The 18,356-nt window shown below is 45.7% G+C and overlaps 1 protein-coding gene across 2 annotated transcripts in view; it reads left to right on the top strand.

Annotated features, from left to right (window-relative positions):
* Positions 1 to 18,356, top strand: part of LOC138579683 (N-formyl peptide receptor 3-like) — a 95,198-nt gene that overhangs the window by 22,216 nt on the left and 54,626 nt on the right. The window contains exon 2 of one of the 2 annotated variants that reach the window (XM_069649924.1): positions 12,414 to 12,536. The exons of the other annotated variant lie outside the window; for it this stretch is intronic. Coding sequence (XP_069506025.1) covers positions 12,414 to 12,536 — 123 coding nt within the window. The remainder of the gene's footprint in view (positions 1 to 12,413; positions 12,537 to 18,356) is intronic. 2 annotated transcript variants of the gene reach the window in all.

Genomic DNA, 18,356 nt, shown 5'->3' with positions numbered 1-18,356 from the left:
ATTCTGAGCCGGGAAACGATCTCGCCCGGCAAGTGTAGAGGTCCGCTTGCCGAGCGTTAAAACCAGTTATTTGACCTCGCATTTCATCATGCCCATGGTCCTCGTGAGTCCTGAACAACCTAATCGTATGCATGCCATTAAAGCATACATTGATAGTGGCGCAATCGGGAATTACTTGGACTGTGAGCTGGCCGCCAGGATGAATCTATCTCTTTGTCCAAAGACGGTGAAAGACGTCATTACCACCGTGGATGGGACGGAAATAGCTTCCGGACCCGTAACTCACACCACCATGGAAGTAACGTTAGTAAGCCAAGATGGGCATCAAGAGAAGATCGTGTTTGATGTGATCAAGGCCCCTCAGTTTCAAGTCATCTTGGGAGTTCCTTGGTTGGAGAAACACAATCCTCAAATTGATTGGCGAGCAAAGACAATCCGGTTTCCAGAATGCGCTTCTACCTGCTACCCTCCGCTCTCCACCAAACTAGCTGCAACTGTTTCTGAGAGTCCGCAACTGCCTCCTGAATACCAGGAATTCCAAGATGTCTTTCGGAAAGACCAAGCTAATTCTTTGCCTCCCCACAGATCATACGACTGTCAGATAGACCTGATTCCCGGATCCACTCCTCCGTGCAGTCGGATTTATGCCCTTACTGAACCTGAAAATCTCCACCTAAGGCAATATTTGGACTAGTACCTGGCTAACGGATTCATCCGTCCTTCGAAGTCCCCGGCCTCCTCAGCTCTGTTCTTCGTGCCAAAAAAGGAGGGAGACTTAAGAACGTGTATAGACTACCGTGCCCTGAACCAGATTACAATTAAGAACAGGTATCCATTGCCATTGATCCCAGAACTACTTGACCAAGTCAAGAACGCCTGCATATATACTAAGTTAGACCTCAGAGGAGCCTACCATTTGGTGCGAATAAAGGAGGGCGATGAATGGAAGACGGCCTTTCGTACCAAGTATGGACTGTTCGAGTATCAAGTGATGCCCTTCGGGTTGTGTAACGCACCGGCCGCATTCCAGTTCTTTATGAATGACGTGCTCCGTGAACTCATTGATGTGTGTGTAGTTGTATACATTGACGACATTCTGGTTTATTCGTCCTCTGAGGCAGAACACCGAAAACATGTAACCGCAGTACTGGAGAGGCTCCGCAAACACAAACTTTTTGCAAAATTAGAGAAGTGCGTCTTTCATGTTACTGAGGTCGAATTTCTGGGATTTATTTTGTCACCTAACGGAGTTCACATGGACTCGAGGAAAGTAGATGCAATAATCAAGTGGCCCTCACCATCATCTGTAAAAGGGGTTCAAAGTATGTTGGGCTTCGCCAACTTCTATCGCAGGTTTATTCCAGACTTTTCTCAGGTAGTCCAACCCATTACAGCTCTCCTCAGAAAAAACAAATGTTTTGAATGGTCTACCGAGGCAGAACAAGCCTTTCAGGAGCTAAAGACTAAATTTACCTCCGCCCCGATTTTAAAACATCCCCGCCCGGAACTACCTTACATCGTCGAGACCGATGCCTCCAGCCTTGCTATGGGAGCAGTGCTTTCACAAAGAGATCCAGAAACCAACCAGTTGCACCCCGTGGCGTTTTGGTCTCGCAAATTATCAGCCCCAGAAATCAATTACACCATTACCAATAAGGAACTGTTGGCTATTAAGTCCGCCTTTAAGGCCTGGCGGCATTACCTCTTAGGAGCCCGACACACAGTCACTGTCATTACTGACCATCGTAATCTACAGTATCTTAAATCAGCCAAAGCTCAATCCTCCAGACAACTTCGCTGGGCATTATTTTTTGCCGAATTTGATTTTATAATCACTTACCGACCAGGCAATAAGAATGGTAAAGCGGATGCCCTCTCTCGAATCGGAGTAGAGGAACACATGGTTAACCCTGAGCTCGTACCTGTTATTCCTGAACAAAGAATCCTGGGTTTGATCAGCATGCAATCCATTGAAGAAATTGAAACCCAGGTTAAACAACTTGTAACTCCAACGGACATACAAAAATGGCAGCTTCAGGGGGAAGACTTCACAGTAAAGAACGACTTATTATACTTCAAGGAACGACTTTATCTACCCTGTACCAGCTTACAAAATCAAGTCATCTCTTGTTATCACGACTCCTTAATGGAAGGACACCCGGGTATGGCCAAGACCTCGGAAAAGGTCAAGCGTCACTTTTGGTGGCCATCTTGGAGAAAAGACATCAGAAACTTTGTCATGTCCTGTGGAGTGTGCGCCCAGAACAAGACTCCTAAGGAAAAACCAGCAGGCCTCTTACAACCACTTGAAATCCCACCTCATCCCTGGCATACCCTTTCCATGGACTTTATCACTGACTTACCTCCCTGTTCCGGATACAATACAATCCTGGTAATCGTAGACTTATTTTCAAAAATGGCACATTTCATCCCACTAAAGGGGTTACCGTCAGTAGCAATCCTGGCTCGAGAATTTCTTGAAAACATCGTTCGGTTGCACGGCTTTCCTTCAGTTTTAATCTCAGACAGAGGAAGTCAATTCATCTCCCACTTCTGGCGGAGTTGCTGTCGGTTAGCTCAAATTGATGTGAGGCTTTCCACCAGTCACCACCCACAAACCGATGGTCAGACCGAAAGGACCAATCAGATTTTGGAACAGTACCTACGCTGCATGCTGCAACAGACAAGAGGAACTTGGAAGGACATCCTTTGGATAGCCGAGTACGCTTACAATAACTCAGTCCACTCTGGAACTGGAAAGACTCCGTTTTTTCTTTTGTATGGTAATCATCCTCGAACCTCTAACCTGGATCCACCTCAGGATCTTGGAACACCAGCAGTTGACCACCTACATTCAACCATCACCCAAGCCTTCAAGGAAGCTACTACCCACCTTCAAAGGGCCAAGGAACAATATAAGAAAGGAGCAGATCAACATCGAAAGGAAGCCCCTCAATACCAAATAGGACATCAAGTCTGGTTATCCACCAAATATTTACCCCTAAAAGGACCACGCACCTTTAACCCAAGATACCTGGACCCTACTCTGTTACTGCCATAATAAATCCAGTAGCGGTCAAGTTGGAGTTACCCCCTCGCATGAAAATGCACCCAGTCTTCCATGTCTCACTACTAAAACCTGTTCAACCAGAAACCCGATTGACTAAATCTCCTGAACCTATCCTAGTTGACGGAGAACTTGAGTTTGAAATCAAAAATATCCTGGATTCCAAGATCTCCAAATCAAAACTACACTACCTGATTGACTGGAAAGGCTACGGCCCCCAAGAAAGATCTTGGGAACCTGCAGAACATGTACACGCACCCCGACTAATCAAGAAATTTCATCGGACATTTCCTAACAAACCAAGACCTCCGGAGAAGTCAACCTTGGGAGGGGCCTTGAGGGGGGGTGCTGTCATGATCCCTGCTTCCAAGGGGTCAGGACTTGCCCCACGACCTTGGAAGCAGGCCCATGACTCTGATCCCAGGAACCAGCCAGTCCCTATAGGGACCCTCTGGACCTTGTCCTGGCGCCAGTGGCGCCAGGCTCATGATGATGACTGGTCCCGGCACAGGAAGCGTCGGGCTCATATTAGATAAGAGTGCTTGGTGGACCTACCTGTAGCAGACCATGCTGCTTACTTACCAGCTAACTGGTCTCCTGATCCTTCTCTGCCTGGAACTACTTTTTCTGTCTGGGTGGAGCAGGAGCCACTCCCTGGAAGCAGAACACAGGAACTCTTTTAGAAATCTGGAACTCTTTTCTTACCTGGGTGGGGCCGTGGAAGGAGACGCCTAAGCACTACAGAAGGCTATTTAAACCACACCCGATTGGTTTCACGTGCTTCGCGTTATTCTGCATCTGCAGCAGGACGCTCACCGTGTCAGCTCCAGGAAACCTCCAGCTCCAGATCCTGTGAACACGAAATAACCTGCTGGAATCCAATCTTCAGTCTTCTTCATTCTTCTGCAGCTCCTGCAAAACAAAGGCACAGGTTAGGCTAAAGTAAAGGCAGTGAATCTACTTGCCTAATCCAACGGCAGCATCCAAGGCGCCTTTTTCTGCCTTTCTCTTCCGGCATCCGACATCTGCAAAGAGAGAGAACATGGGTCAGTAATATTCAACTACAAGTTCTGCTTACCTGTGTTACGCCCGTTCCAACTCAGCTCGCGCTGCATTCCGGCACCTGCAAGGCAAGATACATCGGTTAGTAACGCTTAGTTACAAGACTGCTTACCTGTGTTACGTTCGCTTTCAATCTGTTTGCGCTGCACCTCAGTACCTGCAAAGACAAAAGAGACATTACGGAGCATTCTCCAGCGCTAGTGCAGTCTTTCTACTCACGTGCCATTAGAAGGATAATCTTCATCGTCACAGCATCTGAAAAGGGAAAGACATAGACTTTACAGACTTACGACTTTTGAAAGAGAAGAGAACAACGCAAAAGGAACTTTAATACTTACAAGGCACGCTCGTGCATTAACGGCGTCTTCGCTCTCAGCAAATCCTCTGCTATCAAGAGGCAGAGCTCGCATCCAGTGAAGCAACTGCACCCAGCGCCCCTGCACAAGACGCAGGATGGAGAGCCCGGCATTTACCTATATAAGGTAAGCGCAATATCAACCCAGTTCCACGGGGAAAGAAAGGGCGAGAGGGGCTAGGAACTTTCCGAACCTTCCAAACACTAATACCTTGGTTTACCCTTGCAGACATCTCACTCTTCAGCTTAAACTGTCGGTGGGAAGGGGGCCCAGTCCGGGAGCAAAACGAACCCTGCGCCTAACACTGAAGACAGTATCCTCGCCAGATCAAGACCTGCGCCTCCAGGGGAACCAGGTGAGCGTTACATGGCTCCTCTCACAACTCTCAACGTATGTCCTACTGTATACTGCTTTCATGTCAAAAAGTTGCTTACAAATTCAGACACGTGTTCTGCCAAATTAGGACAAAACCATGTTTCCCCAATATGGGCAGCAATGACCTCTTTTCCCGTGTGTGTTGGATAGTGTAACTGTGTCAGTGCGGTGTTCAATAATGCTAGTGGCATCACCACTTTGCCTGTGTTATTTTGTCGCCATAGGGCATCTGTAGGGGATACTGTAAATCCCCTCCTAGTCCACAAGTCTTTCTCCTCCATGGGTGTAGCTCCCTGCAACTCCATAATCTGTGTTTCTGGCAATGCATTGTACACTTCTTTCAGTACCATGTTCCTTGCATTATCCCAGGCATTTGAGGCTGTCCCCATTTCTAGTAGCTCTCCAAATAATGCTGTGCATTTTGTTTCTGAGTCTGATGCTTCATTTCCCCCTTGAGATTGGAACTTCCTCTTGTGTGTGTGCTTGGCACTTTACAATTGCTATCTGTGCAGGGTACTGAATAACGTCATTCAATTTGCCCAATAGAAGTGCATGCTGTACTGGTGTCCCATCTGCCCTCCTAAAGACTCTCCTCATCCAACGTGAAAATCTTGAGTGTACTGTTGACGTCACGTACGCAGCGTCAGAATACACTGTCACCTCCTTTCCCTTGCTGTTTTACAATGCTATTAAGGCCATTAACTCTGCTGCTTGTGCTGAGTAGTGTGATGGCAGATGCACACTCACCACTGTCTCACTCGTTCCATCTTCCCTTAACCTCACCACTGCAGTTCCTGTATGCATAACCCCATCTATCTGGTCAATTGTCGAAGACCTGTCAATGTACAACACGTCTCCTCCCCTCAAGTGAGTCCTTGTGTACCTTGCAAGTGTCACTGAATTCCTGTATGTTTTCTGCACAGTCATGTGCATAGTCACCTTCTTGTAAAATGGTTGCTAGGAAGATCGTGGGTTAAAAACTCTGCACTTCATTATCTTTAGTGATGTGTTCGATAGTAGCACTTCGTACCCGATGCTCTCTGTGTTGTCAATAGGCTCTTTGGCTTCTGCAGTATCGCAAAAAGGGTGTGCTCCACATAAAGGGTGGTGGTGCACCCCATGGTAATCCCTGCTGACTTCTCTAACGTGAATGCGGCAGCAGCCAAAGCATGTTCGCATTGATAGTGTACTCTCATTACTGGGTCAAGCATACCACTGTTGTATGGTATTGGCTAGTATCCCAAGCTCGTCTTCTGTGTCAGTACTGCCTTTATCATTACTCCGTCAGTGTGTGAGAATAGGAAGAATTCCTTTTTGTAGTCTGGCATCCCTAACACTGGAGCTGTGCATATGGCTTCCCTCAGCTCCACAAATGCCTCAGTCATATCTGTCATCCAGTTTATTGCCTTGACTCCCTTCTGTGCTTCTTTCAGAGAGCCCAATATGAGCCTTGTGTATGTGCTTTAGTCACAAAACCCATGCTCTGCAGTAATTGCACAACCCCAAGAACAGCTGCATCTCTCTCACCGTCATGGGTTTGGCTGTCTTGCATATTGTCTCTGCCCTTTCTGGTGTGATCTGTCAGCCATTTTGGGAGTCCAATATATAGCACCTCCTTCTGACAGTACTGTAGTTTGGCCTTGTCCACCTTATATCCCTTGTGAGCTAACACTGTCAGCATGTTTACTGAGTCTCTCCTACACTCGTCCTCTGTTTTGCTGCAAATCAAAATGTCATCTACGTACTTTAGGACTATGCTCTCCATCTGTACATTGCATAAGTCCATCTGGATGACCCTGTTGAATATTGATGGTGACTCGCAGTATCCTTGATGAAGTCTTGTATGTTTCCACTTCCGGTTTCTATACATAAAGGAAGTCAAGTCTTGTTTTGTGTCAAGTCTTGTGAGTCTGGGTGTAATGGTACTGAGAAGAATGCGTTTTTCAAGTCTATGACTGTGAAGCATGCTGCTTCCACCGGAATGTTGCAAGAAATTGTCGCTGGATTTGAAACCAAAGGATACACTGCTTCTACAATGTGATTAAGAGGCCTTTAGTCCTGGATAAAATGTCACAACCCTCCCTTTGATTTTCTGACTGGGTACACCACAGTGTTGCGTGCAGTAGGACCCCAGCTGGCCCATAGGACTGGGGGTTTCCCAACAGCACTTTAAGATGAGCAGCAGCACCCTTGAGATGGATGGTGATGCAGATTAATACTCTCATATCAAATCAATAATGACAACTTGATAGTTTGGCAAAGGGAGTCCGTTTAATGACAAGTACAAAAAAACAGAGAGTTCATGAATATCAGCAATCGCTCGATCTTCCTTCTCGCTTCAACTCCAATTAATTTCAGAAAAAACATAGTATTTATAACAAAAACTCATCATCACTGACATGTAACTCTTAAAATTTTAGCATGCAACTCTATTGGTACTAGGAAGGTAACTTTAATATAGGTACTATATCTGTATATGGTAACGGGTAGTGGGGATTGGATAAACACTGTCAGGTGGGGCTTCTAAGCCCTTCCTTCAAAATGGCTACTGTAGACGTCATTAAAAGTACGACGTCTCATTGGTTCTACTAACTTTAGGACCTTAGATTACTTGGTCCACTATGATTGGGTTGGCATCAACCCCATTCATACTTTTCCATTTGCTTAGCGGCATGCAGAATAGTCGGCCAGGTGCAGGGAGTTTGTCTGCACCCCCAGCTTCCCTCCAATTATTGCTACAATCAATCATCACCACGGTGGTCATGTGTCAATTATTTCTTTGTGGTTGGCCTCGAAACATTTTCTTGGTCTGGACAAGTTAAGGCGTCTGGTCATGGCACAGGTCCATGCGCAGGTGTGAAAGTTTCATCCCTTCTTGCTCGTCTGATCACGTGATTTCGACACCGTGAAATTGTCTTATTCTTCATGCAATTTCGTGTATTTGATTTAATTCTGCCAGCTGTCTGCCATCTGTGGCTTATCTAGACCTTTCTGAACAGGATGCTCTGTTCTTCTTCTCATTAATTGTATCCACTGTTGGTCTATTTCAGCGGATACGACCTTGGCTTCTTGGCAAGATTTACCTTCGCCTGAGTTTCTCTCCGTCTTTAATTCTTGATTTGTTTGCTGCAAAGCTCTCCTCTTGAGGCCTTTAGTAACCTTTGGTTGATTCTGCTCTTGTGCATAGGGAAGTATACTTATATAATGTGCTCCTTTTGAGCGAGATATGTATAGGTGGCGCTTGCCGCAATCTATTTTACTACTAAGCATAAGCAAGCCTCACGATTTCTTGCTTCTTGTGGTTCCTTGCATATGTACACGTTTAGACTAACCGAATATCTTCATTGTGCATGTGGCATCATTTCTGACATTTTGACATTGATTATTTCACTTTAGGCTCAGGATGTCACTTGTTCATGGTGTTGCGTCTCTTTTCATCATTCACAGGTCATTTCTTCTATATGAGAGTCAGTCCGGGTTCTTGTGACGTCACCATTCGTCTTCCTTCAGTATCTTTTTAGCTTCTTCAGGGAGTGCATTCTGACAATCGTCATTCTGTCTCATGTGTCGATATGGTTCCCTCAATGGGTACCTTACTGTCCAGGTGTTCTTAGATGTCGGTACTTCAACAGGTGCTGTTCTTCTAATAGGTACTGGGCAGAGCCCAACTGCGGCTCTCTGCTGGTTTATTTGTTCATCATACTTCACATATTTTGGCGTGAACGTTCCTGGTACTTCAAAATGGGCTGTTGGATTGTGAATCGAGCTTGGCACCTCCTCTATACTTGCATGGTGATTCTGATGGCACTAGGATGCCTCTCTCCACTAGTGCTGCAATTGTCTCATAAATGCCCTCATCTGCTTCATTTGAGAGTGGATACTGTTTTACTCTCGGTATAATTGCTCCTGGTTTCTCTCGATAGAATTGCTCCTGGTCTCCGCTTAATCTTCACTCCGCCTATGCCTTTCAGAAGTCCCACATCATAGGGACTTGTGGTCCATAGGATTCTGGGTATCTTGGCTAGACCCTCCTCGCAGAAGGAAGGTGGTGCTTTCAGTGCCATCACCATCCTCTGTGCTACTTCTCTGTAATGTATTTTCAACCAATAGATCACACTCATTTCGAACACCATCTTGTTCTCTGACCTCTCGTCCCTGACTAGCTCTTCATCTGTCACTGTTGTTAGCCTGCATCCTTCTGCCACCGCGATCACTGCTTGCCATGGGCATCCTGTGTCATCCATCCCATGTACTATTATCTAAACATCTCTCATAACTACTGCCTCGATTTCTATGGGCACTATTTTCCCCTCAGCAACGTTCAATGGCATCTCAGGCCTGAAAATATATTTGTTTGGAAGACACCACATTTTCCCTGCGATCCCTGGGAGCCATGCAATAGCAATGTCAGTCCCGTACTGGAACCTCTCCCCAGCCACTGGCAGCCCACTCTGTAACTTCTATCCACAATAGGCTTGAATGATCTCTCTTACATTGAGTATGTGTATTCCTTGCATGGAGCACACTATCCCCTTGTCTGTGAATGAAATTGTCATGTTGAATCTGATCATAATGTCTTGTCCCATTTCCTGAAAAGGGGTTGTTCCCTACAATGGTGACCCCTCACAGTTTTCTAATGGAGGCCGTTCCCAGGGAGTCCATTTGTGACACTGTACTGTCATTCTGCTGTGTGTTGTCCTGGATCTGTGGCAACTGCTCTGTGTTCCCTTGAATCTGTGGTGCTTGTAAATACTGTGGTATCGGTACTTGCATCTGTGGTGTCTGTGTCATAGGCTGAGGTGCCTGCTGATGCCCGCCCTGTATCTGTCCTTGCTGTAGCTGTGGTTGGTCCTGCGTATAATAGTCTCCCTGTTAACCCTGGTATGTCTGCTAGTATTGTGCTCCCCAATTCTGCTGCATTCCCTTGCTTCTGCACACTCTCGAGAGTGTCGTAGTGTCATACCTTTTCACCCCAGGTCCTTGTGGGCAGCCTGGAGACACTGTTCGGGAGTTACCTGGCATTACTCCTGGAAGGCAATGCAACGGTCTAGTCTCTGGTTCATTCATCGACACCGTGGACTCTTAGGCAGGCGCTGCCGGTGCTTGGTGAATCTCACCACTAGTATTCCTGATATCTAGCTCAGCACAAGGAACTTGGGGTTGGTCACCCTGAGTTACCTGGGGGAACCCAGACGTGGACTCCCTGATCACTGTGCTCAGAGAGGCACAGCTCCACCTCACTGATGAGGCCCAACACGGCTGAAACACGGGCATGGGGTTGCTGTTGGTAATCTTGTTCAGAAGGCAATTGCCATAGCATTTTGGTGCTGGACTGCCCATGTGGGCGGGACAAAGGCTGATATGCAATTGGATAGTTCCCATCTGTGAAAGGTACAGTGGGCAAAAAGTGATGACTGCAAACTCTCATGGTGGGTAGAAACCACATAACAGGTTATCATGCCATGTTGTTTCTTCTGGAGAGGGGCGCATGCTACCTTTTTGGAAAAGATTTTTTTGCAAGGAACTTGGGGTTGGTCACCATGAGTTACCAGGGGGAACCTAGACATGGACTCACTGCTCACTTTGCTCAGAGAGGCACAGCTACAACTCACTGATGAGGCCCAACAAGGCTGAAACACGTGCATGGGGTTACAGTTGGTACTCTTGTTCAGAAGGAAATTGCCATAGCATTTCGGTGCTGGACTGCTGTGTCGGTGGGACAAAGACTGATATGCAAATGGATATTTCCCATCTGTGAAAGGTACAGTGAGCAAAAAGCAATGGCTGCAAACTCTCATAGTGGGTAAAAACTACAGAACAGATTATCATGCCATGTTCTTTCTTCTGGAGAGGGGCGCATGCTATCTTTTTAAAAATGTTTTTATGATGTTATGATAGTTGAACAATTTGTGCTGTGTGCTATACTTTTTCAGTTGGGCATATTCTTTCAAACATGTTTTCTGTGCCTCAGGGCACTATGCGATTTTCTGTAAAGGAGCACAGTATCATTGCTTCTAACAGGCACATATTTGTCTTCTGCTGCATGTTAGTAATGAAGATCGGGACTGTGTCAAATCTTTGAAATTTGATTTGTGCCTAGATCTCACTTTCAGAATTCCCTCTGAAACCAATTTCTCCTAATCCATAATAGCTTGAAAAAAGTGTCTCCATTATAATATATTATTCAGCTTAAATTTGTTGAAAGATTGTTTTTGTTGGAGTTGTTGGAAATCACTGTAAACAACCCTTTGTTTGGTGATAGCTTGATAGGTACTGTGAGGGGTCAGAAATGTGAGGTGGACAGCTCTGGTAAGGGCTCACTATCCCGACCCTAAAGATAATTTCCCTACAAATTATAAACTAAAGGAAACACTCAAACAAAAGGAATCTGTTCCTCACACTCATACACACAATAAACATATGAAGGTAATATATGACAATTCAAAATAGAACAAAATTACAGTTACGTCAAACATATACTTAACATTTTATCCTTGTGGCCTGGGTAACGTTCCCTTCCCCAGATTAAAAGCAGGAATTTGTAGCAACAGTTGAAAATAGGAAAGTTCAATTTTATAACAAAGATCTGGTAATACATTTCTTTTTGCTCCATCGGTCTCTCAGTGGGGAGATAACAACTCTTGGTGTCTCCACTTGTAATCAAACGTTCAACACAACTTCTTCTTAAGAAGCAAAAACAATTGAATTGTTCCTTGATAGCAACAGAAATAGTTTGTCCGGATGATTCCACAATGTTTCACAAAATCATGTAGTGGCATTGCCACTTCTCCTTCTGCATAATCTGTAACCACAAAACAGTACTTTATTAGCTGGTCCACTCACCTGCTAGGTCTACCACTACAAGGTCCCTTCTGGTATACTCACCTGCCAGGACTAAATGCTTCTAACTCTACTGCAAGTACTTATGTGGTAAAGTTTGCTTCAAACAATTTGTTAAAGTCTTTTGACTTTCAACAACTTCAGTAATCAATACTTTTTCTGAAAAGACATGAACCACATTGGTGCTTTTTATGCCACATGTAACGCAGATTATACTCCTCTCCTCTTCAATGTTGGCTATCAGGAGGGCAGCTCTTCTGCCATACTTCTTTTCCCACTCCTACTTCAACCAAATGCTGATAAATGCTTTTTATCATACTTGTTTTCTTTGGCTTGGACATGCTTGTTTGGGTCTTTATTAACTATTAGCTCTTCTTCTCTGTGACAATAGTTTTTTTTTATTTCTCCACATTTTAAAGAACCAGATGAAAAAGTTTTCAAATAAACTAAATCATATAAAAAACAAAAAAAATAGGGTTTACAATTGGTCTGCTTCTTAATCCTCTTCAGGTTTTGGCAATATTGGTTGTTGTTAAGGTATTTGATTATTGCCCTTTCTTGGTTTTGGCATTGGTGATCTTTGTTACCTTTGAAATTACAATCGCCCCCAATGTTCCTATTCTGCCAATTTAGCTGGTAAGCATCAGATTGATATGCAAAGTTATTCTTCGTCTGCCAATTCCGCTTCTTTATATTTGATATTATTAACACAGGCTAGCGGAAATTACGGAGCGTTCCGGGGTCACACACAACTAGTGAACTCACTGGGTGCTGCATACACGTCCGCTCGCTCCGCTGCCTCTGTGTCTTCTGCTTCCTCCGCTTCCCGCTACAAGGTAAGCTGTTTTCTTCTGTATCCCGTGGCACACTAGTCGGGAGAGGAGCGTTCTCACTCCTCGAACACTCCGGTTCTGACCTGCCATCGGAGCTCACTTTACTTTGGGGAAAGCATTTGGAATTAACGCTTCCCCCAACACACCCTCTGCATACAAGATCCTCAAGGGAAAACCTTCTGGAGCAACGCTTCCCGCTGTGTGAAAGCTGCATACATGGTTCTTATGGGTAGAGACCCTCATGAAACCGGCATCCGCTTTACAATCAGCGGCGGCTCTGGCGTCTCTGCTTCCCTGAAACTTCTGCTGCCACTGCAATGTGGAGTCTCGACTAGAACTCCACCTTCTGCTTCTCCTATTGCTACTTCCTTTAGCCTGCACCTGAAGGGGTCTTTTATATCCACAAGTTCCTCCCAGTTGTGGGTCATTACAATCACTAGACTGCACTCTGTAGTCTAGTGCCTACAAATCCCTCTTCCTCGTCCCAGTGCTTTGGGCAAAGTTACAATTAGCTTTTCCTTCTACAGTTTCAATTTTACAATAGGCCATAAATAGTCTATTGTCTCTGGGAAAGTTGGTAAAGTTATTATCCCATGCCTTCTGACCTGATCCCTACCGCACGTGATCCTCTCACAGAACTCCACCCCCAGGCTCAGGATCAGAACGCGTCTGCCTTTCCCTGGCCACATGGGAAGGGTCCCAGGCCAGGGTTTCTGTGGGAATCATCTGTGATTCATCGCAGTACTTTTGCAGTATTCCTCACTTTTTCAACCAAAAATGTGGCCAAATTACATTTTGACTTATTGTTTATCATTGTTTCTTAACACAAAACAGGTAGATGATAGGTTTCGATAAGGTATATAGAAAGGGGGGAGTAGTTAGTGGAGGTTGCGGGGGTCTCCCCTGAGATTTTTCAGTGAAACAAATGGTAAAAAAACATTTGGTGAAATGTAATTCAGCTAAATTGACTCTAGTTAACATCATAGATCCCTCATCGTCAGTTTACCTGATAAGTTAGTTGTGCCCACAAAAATTGCAGTGCCACACACAGAGAAAATACTTAGAAGAGACATGGAATGGGATCCTGTACTCACCGTTTCCCACATTGGTAATGTGAAAACAACTTTCTGGCTAAAATCCCTTGAGCTGGCTGCTGCTTCATGGTTAGTCTCCAGAAAGCAAAGTCTTTGCTACTGGTCGGTCCCCCAATGGTTTTAATAACCAGTGGTGACTGCAGTGATAGAGGTAGCCTTAGCCCAGATGTGGATGTCCGTTAGTACTGAGCAGCAGGTCGTGGACAGTGCAGAGTCCAGTTAAACATAACCGGTTAGGGATGGACTGAGTAAGCCATAATTTCCTGCTCTGTAGCTTACTTCACATATCAAGGCGTGGTCTCTGACCCACTCCTCTCCCTACTGTAACCCTTAACCCTTACAATTTTACAATGCTTCCTGAGCAACCTTACTCTCACTCTTTCTTCCTTCTTCCTTTCACGTTCCTCACCTCTTCACCCTCGTGCTCTTTGTCTCTGCAATGAAAACTCCTAGCTCCTTTCTCTTGCTTGCTCTCTCTCTCTCTCTCTCTCTCTCTCTCTCTCTCTCTCTCTCTCTCTCTCACTCTCTCTTACTTTCTCTCTCTCTCTCTCTCTCTCTCTCTCTCTCTCTCTCTCTCTATCTCTCTATCTCTCTATCTCTCTATCTCTCTCTCTATCTCTCTCTCTTCCTCCCTCCCTCTGTCACTTTCACTCTCTGTTTGCAGTTGTGCTCCAAATGTCCATACTCTCTCCTTGTCCTCATGGACGTCGTTTCATCAAAATGCCAGGGGAAGCATAAGTGACATCACATGACCCGTGACCTCTGAAGACATCACAGGAGTGATGGCACACAGCCTTTCATTGCTTGACAAAACAGGAAGTGCCATCACATAGCATTGTTCCTCAGTACACTAAGGAAAATATGGTTAGGATATCACTCTAATATGATTTACACTTCATACAAGAATGGATCACCATGTGTAGCATTAATATCAGTGTATATAGGTACATATGACCAAATTACTGTGCATGTAAGCAGACGTCCAACACAACAACCTTGACTATTGTACATCACTCTTGCTAAACTTTAAACAGGCAGAGCGTCTCAAAGAGGCCTAAACCCCAAAGCGCAGACATCCAGTGCCTGTCGAGTGTCTGGCCAAAGACTGGTAACAGCAACTTACTACCAGAAGTCCAACCAGAAAAATGATGGTCTGGAGGGTTGCCCAGTGGTTATGAATGATTTGAAACCTTCCAGCTATCACCTTTCTGTTGTGTTTATTTGGTAAGTAACCCACAGTTATTTTGTTAGTTGGGAGATAGAGGGGAAGGATGTGTTGCAGGTCACAGTAATTGCAGGGTTTTTTAATTTTGAATTGTAAACAGCAGCAGCAGCTCAATTACATCACCCCTAGAAAAGGCCCATTTTATTATTTTCTTTGGTGTTTAAAATTTTGCTTAATGCCTGCCTCCTCCAGCTTCTAAGCACTGGAACAGGAACTGAACCTGTGTTGCACTGCATCCTCTTGTTCCCAAAGCAAGTGTGTTGCCCCTGAGCTATCCTTCCAAATATATATTTATTTTGCTTGAGGAAGCAACAGATGGTTTACTTCAAAGGCGAAGGGCAACTTCATGTAAATTAATTATCTCACCTTGTGTCTTTCTACAGTGTGCCTGTTGTGTAGGTCTCGCATATCTGAGTCAGGTCACACAGTGCCCAGGCAGGATTGGTGGCAAAAGCCACTGGGGCACACTCCTCTCATCACAGGCCTAGTGGCTCACTGGATGTGCAAAGCAGACAACAAGAAACACTGATGAGATTTGCGTTCATGCTGTGCTGTCACTGAGTACTGCAGGTTTCTCTTACCCATTCCCAGCTAGCTAGACCAAGCCCTATACTCTTCCTGTTGCTACAGTACTGTGTATGAGGTGCACAGACATCCGCCTCTGAACCCAACCATTCAGGCATTCTTCACTAAAGGATTGCCAACCAGTTAGTGATGGCGGCTTCATGGTTTTTCCTGCAAGCCTTTTATATCTCCAGCTAACAGGGTCGAGATTCCAGGTGAAAAGATCTGTGGCACATTTAGCTGCATTCACAGCCACCTTTTTCAGGTGCAATACAGATATCTGCTCTTCGCACTGCCTCTTTGTCCAGTGGCCCAGGTATAGCAAGCACAGGTATAGGAGTAGCATAGGAGGAGCCAGGGGTAGCACCTGCTACCCCTGGCAACCCCCAAATGAAGTCCATGTTTGTCCTGTCTGCTTTTATTTGGGTCCACTAATGAGCACTAGGTCTTTTGCCGACAATCTATTGATCGTGGGCAAAATATACTGAATACCAATGCCCACAAGCCAACCTGCCAAGCCATGCCCCTCCATGCACACAAGTGCTCACAAGGACTGACAGGTGTGGCCATTGTGGATAGGGAATACATGGGGACCAGGCAAGTGTGTGTGTGTGGGGATAGAGGTATGGGGGTGTTGGATGGGCATGGACGCAATATTTGTGTGGAGGATGGGAGGCAAGGAGGGTTTTGTGGGGTGAAACCTGATTGAAAACAGTAGGGGCACGTTGCGAGTAAGCGAGCAACCCCTACAGAGGTTTGGGGGTGAAAACCCCTGAAATCATCATAATCCCAAAGGTTGCAGAAAAAGCACCCTTTTTTTGGTGTGGCCTTCAACAGTCAGGATTATGACATTTAACCACACCAGTGTTGGACAATGAATGGGGCCTTATGACTTGCTGAGCCCTCACTGTGTCAAAAGAGAAATTATATTGTGCCTCCTAATGCAATAAAAATATGTATATTGGCCTACGCCAAGCTGCTTGTAAGTCTTTTGCGTAAGAATCCGTGTTGCAAGGTCCTGACCTTAATATCAATGTAAGCCGCCATTTTAGGTCAATCCGCCATTTTAGGATTCGCTTTGTAAAGTCACCCTGTGAGTTAAAATGGTGGACGATGTCATTCCAAAATACAACATGGCCGTCTTGACCTCTGTACGTAGCTAATATGTAACTTGCCTGTAGGCCACTTGTTGAGGTCGTGAACTGAGACCTTGTCATTCGTTGACCTGTCTGTATGTCATGATGCCTACCTCCAAGGAGCCAGGTCCGACCCAGCAACCCCAGAGGCAGGCATCATTCCCCCCAGGGAAGTGCCAGTGGGCCCAAGCTGGGGCCCTTTGGACACAGTCCTGGCACCTTAGGCGCCAGGCTCATGTTGGACCCCTGTCCTGGCGCCTTAGGCGCCAGGCTCATAAAGCTAGACATGTGTGCAAGTGTTTTAATGTGCACTTACCTGATGCAGACCATGCTGCTACATCCAGGCCCTCTTGAGGCCTGAATGGAACTACTTTACCTGTGGGACTACTTTCCACCTGGGTGTGGTCGGGGAAGGATACATACCTGATCGGTGGAAGGATACATACCTGGAACTTCTTCCAAAGCTATTTAAACCACGCCCGATCAGCAACTCACGCTTCGCATTGTTCTGCTCCTCGCAGCTGGACGCTCACCATGTCAGCTCCTGCATCTGGACTTCAGCCACGCCTGTCAGCATCCTGGGTCACCTGCAAAGGGAGATAAGAGAGAATTGGGGAGAAGGAAGACCTTACCTGCTAAAGCTGCATCACGGAGACATCACACCGACGATCCTGAAAGGGAAGACATCATTTTTAAAAGCATTTTGCTTTGATCGCTGCAGCGCTGCATTTCACTCACCTTTCCTGGGCACCTCCATCTTCAGCAGCGATCATCCGGATCCGCAGCCACTTCCCAGATCCTAGAGAGAAAAAGACAAGAACACAAGGTGAGAGAAGGAAGGGAATAGGAAAAGCTCAGTTTCCTTCTAAGACTTACCTGTTGGGTCATTCCCATTTCATTTCGGGTCCTGCCGCTTCCTGGCATTCCGGACCCCGGCCCCTATGGGGAAAAAAGACAAAGACATTGAATGAGCGAATGCAAAGACATTACCCGAACGCTCATCCAGAACTTACCTGTCATTTACTGGAACTGCACGTTTCACTTCGGGTCGGCGCCATATCTCCGGCATACCAAACCCCGGCCCTAAGGGGGGAAAGACATAAGCGTTAGCGCTTGCTGCAATAAGACAATGAACATTATTATTAAGCTTGAACTTTTGAACTTGCTACAGAACTCTTACAGCGCCTTACCTGAATAGTCAAGCTTATTTGAACTCCCATCAAACCTCAATCCAGTGAAGTAACTGGGTTTGAACGCGCCCCTGCATCAGAAGCAGGATGGAGAACTCATCCTTCCAGACCCTAAGGTGAGACTTCATGGGGAATCGTGGAAGGGTATCGTGGAGGGTTGGAAGGGAGTGGGAGGCTTGAGCATTATTCCGTCAGTAGGTAATACTCCCTTTTCACGCACAGGGGAATATTCCTGCGAGCCAGAGAAGCCAGAGTAGAGGGGCCCTACCTGTCCATCCTCAGAGTCCTGCGCTTCACCATTGAACAAGCATCAGCACTCGAAGCCAGACCTGCGCCTCCGTAGGAATCAGGTGAGCGTGACAGTGTAAAGGATTACTCGTGCAATGAAACTAATCCACGAGTATACGATGAAGACAATGTATTCAAATACTGAACATAGAACTCTTGTTTAACTACATTGTATTAATGTTTAAGAAGACCTACATGGGAAATCCCAGAATACACAATTGCCGTATAGGCTTGTTGATATATGTATTAAAAGTAAACCAGTTATATGCAGATGTGCGAGACTTGGCATGAACCCTAGATCGGTGATGTATTGGTGGAATATTAAC

The sequence above is a fragment of the Ambystoma mexicanum genome, chromosome 3p (assembly GCF_040938575.1).
Source record: "Ambystoma mexicanum isolate Mex_15411 chromosome 3p, UKY_AmexF1_1, whole genome shotgun sequence".
Classification (NCBI taxonomy): domain Eukaryota; kingdom Metazoa; phylum Chordata; class Amphibia; order Caudata; family Ambystomatidae; genus Ambystoma; species Ambystoma mexicanum.
Note: the sequence above shows the minus strand (reverse complement) of the source record. Positions and strands in the feature narration are given on the sequence as shown.